The sequence below is a fragment of the Bufo gargarizans genome, chromosome 2 (genome assembly GCF_014858855.1).
Source record: "Bufo gargarizans isolate SCDJY-AF-19 chromosome 2, ASM1485885v1, whole genome shotgun sequence".
Lineage (NCBI taxonomy): Eukaryota > Metazoa > Chordata > Amphibia > Anura > Bufonidae > Bufo > Bufo gargarizans.
Genome location: NC_058081.1, coordinates 534914011 through 534926684, shown reverse-complemented (window position 1 = coordinate 534926684; position 12674 = coordinate 534914011). Strand labels below are relative to the sequence as shown.

General features: G+C 41.1%; 1 protein-coding gene across 1 annotated transcript in view; it reads right to left on the bottom strand.

Annotated features, from left to right (window-relative positions):
• Positions 1 to 12674, bottom strand: part of LOC122926123 (estradiol 17 beta-dehydrogenase 5-like) — a 31265-nt gene that overhangs the window by 4644 nt on the left and 13947 nt on the right. The window contains exons 2-6 of the mRNA XM_044277506.1: positions 7444 to 7549; positions 2911 to 3078; positions 2407 to 2517; positions 1601 to 1683; positions 1333 to 1462 (exon numbers count right to left, since the gene is read on the bottom strand). Coding sequence (XP_044133441.1) covers positions 1333 to 1462; positions 1601 to 1683; positions 2407 to 2517; positions 2911 to 3078; positions 7444 to 7549 — 598 coding nt within the window. The remainder of the gene's footprint in view (positions 1 to 1332; positions 1463 to 1600; positions 1684 to 2406; positions 2518 to 2910; positions 3079 to 7443; positions 7550 to 12674) is intronic.

Genomic DNA, 12674 nt, shown 5'->3' with positions numbered 1-12674 from the left:
CTAGTGCGAGCTCCCCCTATAGTGCAAGTCCCCCCATAGTGCCAGCTCCCCCCATAGTGCCAGCTCCCCCATAGCCTTAGTGCCAGCTCCCCCATAGCCATAGTGCAAGCTCCATCATTGCCATAGTGCCAGCTTCCCCTCCCATAGTGCCAGCTCCCCCATAGCCATAGTGACAGCTCCCCCCGCAAAGAAAAAAAAAGAAAAAAACACTATTACTTACCTCCATTAGCAGTGATGCGATCTAGGCCTCTTCTGACCTGTATCCCTGCTGTGTGCTGCCTGGCTCAGGCGGCGCAATGATAATGACGTCATCCCGCTGCCTGAGCCGGCCTCTGATAGGCTGCAGGCATTAGTGCCTGCGGCCTATCAGAAGAACAGGAGAGGGACACGCCTCTCCCTCCCCTGCCCCACAGCATAGCCATCTGTATCGCTGTCCTGAGGACGGCAATACAGATGAATATGGAGATGAGCGCTTCCACAATGGAAGCGCTCATCTCCTACTATCCGCCTCCACTGCTGCCCGCCGCAATTACAACCAGGGCCGTGCCACCTGTGGTGATTGGCGGTGCGGCCCTGAGGTATAAAAAAAATTATAATCATTTTTGTTACAGACTGACTTTTTTTAGGGCGGCCTGGGGGGGCAATTGCCTCCCTGCCCCCCGGCCCAGCCCGCCCCTGGGGAGAACAGAGCCTCTAGGAGTAATAACAACACCCCTGTTGCTCCTATAGGCTGATTTGCATACATTAAAAGTTCAGTTTCTCAGAAATAAAGCCACAGATGAGCATGAGACCAATACTGCTAGCTTCTGCAAACCTGCACAGGTTTAACTATAATGATTCTGGTGTCAAAAGTCCTTTAAAGGGGTTTTTCAGTCCTACAGCCATTTTTTCATTTGGCTTACATCTGTCCCCTGCTGTCTCTATCACCAAGGCTCTGCTCATTTATCCTTCCAGTCCCTGACCTGTAAAGTTCTAACTTCTGACCATGCGCCACTGCAGCCATTTACTGGCCTCAGATATATCCCCAAGTGGCAATCACTGGCTTTAGCAGTTATTGGCTGTGTGGGCCTTCCTTAGCATTTGAAGCTGTATTGAGCTCATACTGGGAGTGCATAGCAGCGGGGAATGGAACAGTGGTGTAACAGCAATGACAGAGGATATAAACCCCTTTAAATTTTATGCAGTAAAATCTTAATCTCTATTAAGTGATGATTCCTGGCATCTACATTTTTTTTCTTATATCTGTGAGTCTATGCAAAATGCTTGGAGCTCTATATCAGAAAAACAAACTCCGCCCAGTATAAGTAAAATTTGATAAGTCACGTCAGTTACCTGGTTGCAGACTGGTTTGTACTTTAGTTCTGGATTGTTCAGGATTAGCTCTAGCTGTCTCTTATTGAAATTGGAAACTCCTATGGATCTAACCAACCCGGCATCTTTACACTCCTCCAGAGTCCAGAGCCTAAAAAATGTGCAAGAATTAGTGGGCCAAGCTACTGGCGTATGATGTAAATGTATGACCATGCTGCTACTCCCCCAATATCCTGGCCACAGAAGAGTGAATAGCAGAAAGTATGTGAACAGTAAATATACTGAATACTGCACCTTCCAAGTGTCCCGAATGTCTGTGTTGTGATAAATTAATTTTCCGTTTTCATCCTTGGGGAAAGGATCATCTCCTGGCTGAAATCACATTTACACAGAAATTATTGTCAACCAGAACTCTGTTTACTTTCCAGTATAATACATAATTCAGTGTAGACTGAGAGAAAAATACTGCATACTGTCGAAGCATTAAACTGAATAAAACATTAAGCTCATTAGCTCCACCTAGTGGTGACTGCAGTCCAGATTATTTTCATTTTTATATGTGGCTACACACTCAAATTGGAGCTCTATACCAGAAGAATAGACCTCTAACTGCTATAACATTACTCAGCAATTCTGGAATTAAATATGTCACGATACTGAAAGGTGGACAATCATGGTAAAAAGCAATTGTGCAAAACAGGCCAGGCTCCTAGCCATAGGGGCCCGTGCCCCACCAATGCTGCAAGAGAAAACAGTAGCTCTAATCTGTTGGTGTGAAGGTACAGTCAGGCAGATTTAGAATTAAAAACTTGTTCATTAATATGGAAGATCTAAAAATCCAGCACTTCTGAAAATCCTCAACATTTATGATCCCATTAAGGTGAATTAAAGGAATTCATCAGTAGAGATATCCTATAATAACGTATGTGGTTATTACACCAAGGAAACCAAAGTTGTCACATGTGGGTATTGCCATGCATAACTAATTAGAGCGGTGCACTTTTCCTCTGTACACTTTTGAACTAGATAACTTTGAAGTAGATGAAATATGGTTCTTAGTTCTATTTTTCTTTCTGGACTCCTTTCCCTGGTGACTTCAAAGGGACTATGGATGATAAATAAATCTATGTAATCCAGCTGAAGATCTTTTAGAGATTTCTCAAGAGCGGGACGAACTCTCTCTGGGGCATGGAAAGAGGACCAGAGCTGAAAGAGAACAAAGAAGTCAGACAATACTTACAGCTCTCTCCTTGGGTTGTTTCACTGAAACATTGAGAAGCTGCAGTTCCACATCCCTCCCACCCCCTTCTCTACTTATTGTGTTACTCTATATCAGTTTTTTGAGGATGGAGGAGGTTTCTGCAGGTTTCACCTTCCCCAGAATGAGATACATTGTAAAGTGTAATGCATTTATATCATTTATATGTAATAGTAATATAAGCAAAACATAACCATTTATGTTTAACCTAACCATGGAGACTTACAGGCCATTTCAGCTTTAAGGAAAGCCAGCTGACAACCCATATGGGCACTGTATTAAGAAGTTTCAATGGTTGTCGGAAAATACATTTTTTTTTGTATGTTGATGTTTTTCATTACCTTCCCAGTGTAGAATATGTCTTCTCTCTTCCCCGTTCCATCTGAAATCTTCTCATTTATAGCTCTCCCAACCTCAACCTCATTCCCGTAGATGAAAGCACAGTCAATGTGACGATACCCAACTTCCAGGGCCACCTTTACTCCATTTTCTGCCAAGTTCTTGTCAGCCTAAAGATAATGATACGGTATGGTCCTTTATTTTAATGTATATAAACATTCCTTTAGTCAACCTTAGGTAATATCTACGCCAACTGAAAACCTAGAGCGAGTCTGAAACGTATCAACCTTAGACATATGGTGGCCACAGGGAAATTAAAGGTCCTTCATTGGAGTTACACATTGGAAGGTGGAAGACTACACACCATCTGAAGGTTTATGGCCCACGGGATCCATTTCATGTGGCCCCCGGCTCCCTGCCAGAGCATATAGTCTGAATACTATTGACTGCTTCCATTATGGGGGTCCGATCTGAAGATAGTACAGGTTGGGGGGTCTTATTGGATGCTGGGAGCTGATTGGAGGATGAGGGTAAGGAGTCTGATAAGGGCTGATCTGAGGCTGATGGAGGCTGGGGGAGGGGTTTGATGGGGTTGATCTGAGGCTGATGTATGCTGGTGGTATAATGGAAGGCTGATATGAGGCTGATGGAGGTGGCGGGGCTGATTTGAGATTGAGAAAGGTACAGAGGCAGGGACAGTTGCGAAGGCAGAGGTAGTGAGAGTGGAAGCTGGGTGAACCCCTCTCTGGGATGAGCTTGGCTGCCATTAATGGCAAATAAAAAAAATAAGAACTAAATATGTAATATTCTCAAGTTAAAAATTAAACTGCAATATTTTGTCAAAATGGCGCCAGCACTATATAATATATATATATATATATATATATAGTATAGGTGCCATTCTGTGCTGCAAGAATACAGCTCGCTGAATTTTTTTCAACAGAAGCGCACTTTCTGTAGCTTATGCAGTACGCCAGTCCCTTAGGGTGAGCGAATGCGAGGTCACGGGGGTCAGTTAACAGACCGAGGGTTGCTCTTAGTCCTCACAGTTGTAGGATACCCTGGGCAGGCGTACAGCAGTGATGGAGAGGCTGGCACTTAGATCCTCTGGGGCACTCTCTGGATATAGGGACCAGGCCGGGTGATAGGTGAGGTGCCCTGGGTGTTGTAGGTTTAGCGTGCCTATGGCTGGATCCCTTACAGTTCGCGACGCCAGTGCCGGTAACAGTGGCACACTGATTGCTAGGAGGAATAATGGAGGTGCACACGGTTGTAGTGAACTAGAACTCCTCTTTACTCAACAGTTCAACTATATACAGGCTTCAAACAGTGAATAATGGAGGTGCACACAGTTGTAGTGAACTAGAACTCCTCTTTACTCAACAGTTCAACTATATACAGGCTTCAAACAGTTCCATATAAAAGATTTTGGTAACAGGCAGGCTTCACATAAATGGCAGGCAAAATCCTTGCAAGATACTCAGAGGGAATAACACTCACAGATCAGGCTGTATTTTCTTCAGATCCTGTCTGGCTTTCTCCAAGGCCCGTATGCCTAATAGCTGGCTTTATCCTTGGGTAGGGAAACCTTCCTCTGGTATAAATCCTCTTGCTGTAAATAACCTTCTGCCCTTCAGCTTTCTACTTGGCTGGATAAAATTGTCTCTGCTCTGTACTTTGCAAGATGCTAGATATCTTCAGGAGGCAACTTCTTCCCCTGGGTGCAAGCTAGGAACCTGGGCTATCTAGCTGCATGTTAGAAGCCGATCTTCAGCTGCTCTCTAACTAAAGTGACCACTGGCTTCTAACCACACACTGCCTCTCCCTGGACTGGACCTGACTATATATACTAGGGGGTTCCCTAGCTCCCTCTACAGCTTAGGAGGAGGAACTACACCCCTAACAGGCCTGGTACAGGAGAGAACAAGAAAATACACCTTACAATGCAATAAAAAATACCATGACCATGTTCCACAAAAGGTGGGGAACAACGTGACCCAATTGACCCTTGAGTGGTGCCCACATTTATGTAGTGGGACACTACACTTACCCCTAAATCAATTTTATGTTTGATCAAATATAGCAGTCAAATTTTTAAGTTGAGAATTTTGTATGGCTCGCCAATGATATTATAAATATTCAAATGGCCCTCGGCAGCAAAAAGGGTTCCCCACCCAATGGATTGGAAAGGTTGGATTTTTATAACCTTCAGACACTAAGATCCAAACAGGCAAACAAATATCCAGCAGCTAGTGAGTCTGCTGTAAAATCTTGAAGCTTTACTATGAATGATTAAAACTCATGACACAACTGTTTGCATAAACGCATAATCCCGCTGTGTGTGGTACTTATGTCATGGATTTTAATCACTCATAATAAAGTTTTGAGATTTTACTGTGGACTCACTGGCTGTTGGGTATCTATTTGCCTATTTATTTGTACTGACTTGGACCTTCCGAGCATGTGAGGCTGCTGCTGGAGTGGAGTCTGCCGACTACTACTGATTGTGGACACTGATCTCCCTCCTTCTGTAGAAATAACACATCAATTTCATCAAGTTGATGCGGCATTATAGTGAAGGAGGTACAGTACAGAAAGATGGCTGATGGTTCAGCCAACAGTTATACAATAATGATATTTAAGATTGACTCTTCAGTAGGGTTGAGTGAACCCGAACTGTAAAGTTTGGGTTCGTACCGAACTTTAGAATTTTTGGACCCCGGACCCAAACATTTCCGTAAAAGTTTGGGTTCGGTGTTCAGCGCTTTCTTGGCGCTTTTGAAAGGCTGCGCAGCAGCCAATCAACAAGCGTCATACTACTGGCCCCAAGAGGCCATCACAGCCATGCCTACTTAATGGCATGGCTGTGATTTGGCCAGAGCAGCATGTGACCCAGGCTCTATATAAGCTTGAGTCACGTAGCGCTGCACGTCACTCTGCTGTTACAAGTATAGGGAGAGGATGTTGCTGGACTGGTGATTTCAGGGAGAGCATAGGAGAGAATATAATTCAGCGATCTACCTAGAAATAGCGATGACCCAAAAAATAAAATAACTTTTATAATTCTGTTAGTTAGGTGGGTGGCAGCAGAGGCGGCCATTTTATGCAAGCTCAGTGCACCAGCACTGCATCTGAGCTTTTGGGACATTGCAAATCACCATTTTCTTTGGCAAACTACAACATCTGAATTAGTCAGTGTGCAATTTAAGGTAGAAATACACCCATCATTTTCTGGGGTTTTAAAAACAGACTTTTTTTTTTTTTTTTTATGTATTTTCCAGATCTGCAAGTGTTAAATTCAAGTTTAATATATACATCTTTCTGTTACAAAAAAAACTAAATTTTGGAAATCTTCAACATCTTGATTAGTCAGTGTGCAATTTAAGCTAGAAATACACCCATCATTTTCTGGGGTTTGAAAAACACACTTTTTTGACAAAAAACACTATTTTCAGGCCTTGCAGCATCAGCATGTGTGAAATTACAGGCTTATATACGGCTGTCAAATTCAGTTGTTAAACAAACACTCGTTTGTGAGATACACCCTTAATACATTTGGGTTACATTCAGAGATTTTAACCCCTTAAGGACTCAGCCCTATTTCACCTTAAGGACTTGGCCTTTTTTTGCAAATCTGACCAGTGTCACTTTAAGTGCTCATAACTTTAAAGCACTTTGACTTATTCAGGCCATTCTGAGATTGTTTTTTCGTCACATATTGTACTTCATGACACTGGTAAAATGAAGTAAAAAAAAATAAAAAAAAGCATAAAAAATACCTAATTTACCAAAATGTTAGCAAAATTTTCAAATTTCAAAGTTTCAGTTTCTCTACTTCTGTAATACATAGTAATACCCCCAAAAATTGTGATGACTTTACATTCCCCATATGTCTACTTCATGTTTGAATTATTTTAGGAAAGATATTTTATTTTTTGGGGATGTTACAAGGCTTAGAAGTTTAGAAGCAAATCTTGAAATTTTTCAGAAATTTACAAAAACCCAATTTTTAGGGACCACTACAGGTCTGAAGTCACTTTGCGAGGCTTACATAATAGAAACCGCCCCAAAATGACCCCATTCTATAAACTACACCCCTCAAGGTATTCAAAACTGATTTTTACTAACTTTGTTAACCCTTTAGGTGTTGCACAAGAGTTATTGGCAAATGGGGATGAAATTTGAGAATTTCATTTTTTTGCCTAATTTTCCATTTTAACCCATTTTTTCCACTAACAAAGCAAGGGTTAACAGCCAAACAAGTGGTGACCACTGAGGAAGGGGCACACCCCCGAAACGCGTATGGGACGAACCTTGTACCGGCATGCTGAAAAATCTCCCCTGGATTTGAACGGACTTTTAAAGTAAAGTTCTGCAAAATACCTGACCCGATCTTTTCAAGTACGTGACTCGCTGTCGGCTCTGAGCATAGAGTCAGTTGATACGGACCCGCTTATAGATTCGACGTCTCAAATAAAGCGACCAGACCAAGGTAATACTGTGCAAGTGGGTGGGACGCCACCACGAGCACTTACTGGTTTGTAGCCGAGGTCAGACTGCAGAAACTGAAGAGACTGGTAAACCACCAATCTTCGCTTTAACACAGCGAAGTAGGAGTGGAATCCTATATACCCAAAACTCCTGGATTTGAAGAATATCAGAAAGAGATTATCATATTTCTCTATAAGGAACTATCTATGTTGCTAGTGCCATATATGTTGCTAATGCTGCTATCAGCCTGATTCCCCGGCTATTCTTGCGGTTTACTCCTGGACTCCAATATCGCGATTAACAGATTGCGATTAGTTATCTCTGCATTTGCTACTTTGTATCACACTGTTGCATTGAGATTTTACTGTTGCTAAAATTGCCACGTCGTTGCTGCTATATTATACATTGTATATTGATACATACCATCAATTGTCCAGCTGGACTAGAATTTTATGTCTCCATTTGTCAGTGTATGTAATAAATATCTCATTTTAGTTACATATATAGAGTGCCTGGTCTATCCTTTTTATATTATTACTACTTGCTTGTGGCTGGGTGGGTCACATAGACCAAGAGCACCTGTTCCATCTTATCCAGCTGAAGTGATCCACAGATAATTTATAGAATTTTACTAGTTTAGGGTACATATGATTTTCGGTTGCTCTATATTACACTTTTAGTGCGGCAAGGTAACAAGAAATAGCTTTTTTGGCACGATTTTTTTGTTTGTTATTTACAACATTCATCTGACAGGTTAGATCATGTGGTAATTTTATAGAGCAGTTTGTCACGGACGCAGCGATACCTAATATGTATACAGTTTTTTTTGTTTATGTAAGCTTTATACAATGACTTCATTTTTAAAACCAAAAAAATGTTTTAGTGTCTCCATAGTCTAAGAGCCAAAATGAGGACCAGGCTCATTTTCACCTTAAGGACCAGGCCATTTTTTGCAAATCTGACCAGTGTCACTTTAAGTGCTGATAACTTTAAAACGCTTTTACTTATACAGGCCATTCTGAGATTGTTTTTTCGTCACATATTGTACTTCATGACACTGGTAAAATAAAGTAAAAAAAATTAATTTTTTTGCATAATAAAATACCAAATTTACCAAAAATTTGGAAAAATTTGCAAATTTCAAAGTTTCAGTTTCTCTACTTCTGTAATACATAGTAATACCCCCAAAAATTGTGATGACTTAACATTCCCCATATGTCTACTTCATGTTTGAATTATTTTGGGAATGATATTTTATTTTTTGGGGATGTTACAAGGCTTAGAAGTTTAGAAGCAAATCTTGACATTTTTCAGAAATTTACAAAAACTCAATTTTTAGGGACCACTACAGCTCTGAAGTCACTTTGCGAGGCTTACATAATAGAAACCGCCCAAAAATGACCCCATTCTATAAACTACACCCCTCAAGGTATTCAAAACTGATTTTACAAACTCCGTTAACCCTTTAGGTGTTGCACAAGAGTTATTGGCAAATGGGGATGAAATTTGAGAATTTCATTTTTTTGCCTAATTTTCCATTTTAACCCATTTTTTCCACTAACAAAGCAAGGGTTAACAGCCAAACAAGACTGTATCTTTATTGCCCTGACTCTGCCGTTTACAGAAACACCCCATATGTGGCCGTAAACTACTGTACGGCCACACAGCGGGGCGTAGAGTGAAAGGTGCGCCGTATGGTTTTTGGAAGCCAGATTTTGCTGGACAGTTTTTTTGACACCATGTCCCATTTGAAGCCCCCTGATGCACCCCTAGAGTAGAAACTCTATAAAAGTGACCCCATCTAAGAAACTACACCCCTCAAGGTATTCAAAACTGATTTTACAAACTTCGTTAACCCTTTAGGTGTTGCACAAGAGTTATTGGCAAATGGGGATGAAATTTGAGAATTTCATTTTTTTGCCTAATTTTCCATTTTAACCCATTTTTTCCACTAACAAAGCAAGGGTTAACAGCCAAACAAGACTGTATCTTTATTGCCCTGACTCTGCCGTTTACAGAAACACCCCATATGTGGCCGTAAACTACTGTACGGCCACACAGCGGGGCGTAGAGTGAAAGGTACGCCGTATGGTTTTTGGAAGCCAGATTTTGCTGGACAGTTTTTTTTGACACCATGTCCCATTTGAAGCCCCCCTGATGCACCCCTAGAGTAGAAACTCCATAAAAGTGACCCCATCTAAGAAACTACACCCCTCAAGGTATTCAAAACTGATTTTACAAACTTTGTTAACCCTTTAGGTGTTGCACAAGATTTAATGGAAAATAGAGATACAATTTCAAAATTTCACTTTTTTGGCAGATTTTCCATTTTAATATTTTTTTTCCAGTTACAAAGCAAGGGTTAACAGCCAAACAAAACTCATTATTTATGGCCCTGATTCTGTAGTTTACAGAAACACCCCATATGTGGTCGTAAACCACTGTACGGGCACACGGCAGGGCGCAGAAGGAAAGGAATGCCATACGGTTTTTGGAAGGCAGATTTTGCTGGACTGGTTTTTTGACACCATGTCCCATTTGAAGCCCCCCTGATGCACCCCTAGAGTAGAAACTCCAAAAAAGTGACCCCATTTTAGAAAGTACGGAATAGGGTGGCAGTATTGTTGGTACTAGTTCAGGGTAGATATGATTTTTGGTTGCTCTATATTACACTTTTTGTGCGGCAAGGTAACAAGAAATAGCTTTTTTGGCACGTTTTTTTTTTTGTTATTTACAACATTCATATGACAGGTTAGATCATGTGGTAATTTTATAGAGCAGGTTGTCACGGACGCAGCGATACCTAATATGTATACAATTTTTATTTATTTATGTAAGTTTTATACAATAACTTCATTTTTAAAACCAAAAAATTGTTTAGTGTCTCCATAGTCTGAGAGCCATAGTTTTTTCAGTTTTTGGGCGATTATCTTGAGTAGGGTCTAATTTTTTGCGGAATGAGATGACAGTTTGATTGGCACTATTTTGGGGTGCATCTGACTTTTTGATCGCTTGCTATTACACTTTTTGTGACGTAAGATGGCAAAAAATAGCTTTTTTTACACCGTTTTTTTTTTTTTTTTTTTACGGTGGTCACCTGAGGGGTTAGGTCATGTGATATTTATATAGAGCCGGTCGATACGGACGCGGCAATACCTAATATGTATACTTTATTTTTATTTATGTAGGTTTTACACAATGATTTTATTTTTGAAACAAAAAAAATGATGTTTTAGTGTTTCCATAGTCTAAGAGCCATAGTTTTTTCAGTTTTTGGGCGATTATCTTGAGTAGGGTCTCATTTTTTGCGGGATGAGATGACGGTTTGATTGGTACTATTTTGGCGTACATGCGACTTTTTTGATCACTTTTATTACCTTTTTTGGGAAGTAAGGTGGGCAAAATTTCAATTTTCTCATAGTTTTTATTTTTTTATTTTTATGGCGTTCACTGTGCGGGGAAAGTAACATGGCCGTTTTATAGATCAGGTCGTTACGGACGCGGCGATACCTAATATGTGTAGTTTATTTTTTTTTATTTTTTTTTATTCAGTGATAAATGTTTTTTTTTTTATCTTAACTTTTTTCACTTATTCTTTTTATTTTTTGACCCAGACCCACTTGGTTCTTGAAGATCCAGTGGGTCTGATGTCTGTAAAATACAGTACAGAACCCCTATAGGTTTCTGTACTGTATTTTACTTACACTGAACAGATCTATGCTTTCAGGACTCGGGAAACATGCCGTACCGGTACGTCATGTGTCCTTAAGGGGTTAAGTAGGGTCTCATTTTTTGCGGGATGAGATGACGGTTTGATTGGCACTATTTTGGGGTGCATATGACTTTTTGATCGCTTGCTATTACACTTTTTGTGACGTAAGATGACAAAAAATGGCTTTTTTTACACCGTTTTTATTTTAATTTTTTTACAGTGGTCACCGTAATTTTTTTACGGTGGTCACATCTGCACAGATGTCAGCCGTTTATACCAGGGTGTCAGCAATGTGCTGACATCCTGGTATAACCACTAGACGCCAACAAATTTTCAAGTGGAGGCGGGCGGGGGATCAGGCCTCCCGCAACGCCCGCACCGCCTGCGACACCCCCCCCTGCACCACCCGCCCCCACATAAATCATGCAGGGGGGGGTGCAAATTGGCAATTTAGGCATTTTAAAGTTTCTGATCCCCCGCGGTCCAGAAACTGCAGAAATTTCAGCAAACCGCAGGTCTGAATTGACCTGCGGTTTGCGGCGATCGCCGATACAGGGGGGTCACATGACCCCCCTGGTGTTGTGACAGGATGCCGGCTGAATGATTTCAGCTGGCATCCCGCTGCAATTAACCCCCCGCGGCGCCAGAATATCTAGTTAAAGTTAGGACGTACCGGTACGCCCTGAGTCCTTAATGACTCGGGAAATAGGGCGTACCTGTACGCCCTACGTCCTTAAGGGGTTAAATACCGCCATTTGGTGCACCAATATTGAATTCAGGCCTACACTGGTTCAGGCCCTGTGAGATACACCCTCTACATACAGGGGTTTGAATCAGGGATTTGAAATACAGCCATTTTGTGCAAAGATATATTTACTTCAGGCCTACACTGGTTCAGACCGTGTGAGATACTCATTCTACATACAGGGGTTTGAATCAGTCATTTGAAATACAGCCATTTGAAATGCAACCATTTTGGGCAAAGAAATAATTACTTCAGGCCTACACTGGTTCAGGCCCTGTGAAATACCCCCTCTACATACAGGGGTTTGAATCAGGGATTTGAAATACAGCCATTTGAAATACAGCCATTTTGTGCAAAGATATATTTACTTCAGGCCTACACTGGTTCAGACCATGTGAAATACACCCTCTACATACAGGGGTTTGAATCAGGGATTTGAAATACAGACAATTGAAATACAGCCATTTTGTGCAAAGACATTTTTACTTCAGGCATACACTGGTTCAGACTGTGTGAGATAATCCCGCTACATACAGGGGTTTGATTCAGGGATTTGAAATACAGCCATTTGAAATACAGCCATTTAGGGCAAAGAAATATTTACTTCAGGCATACACTGGTTCAGGCCCTGTGAGATACTACTTCTACATACAGGGGTTTGAATCAGGGATTTGAAATACAGCGATTTGAAATACAGCCATTTTGTGAAAAGATATATTTACTTCAGGCCTACACTGAATCGGGCCCTGTGAGATACTCCCTCTACATACAGGTAATTGATTCAGGGATTTGAAATACAGCCATTTGAAATACAGTCA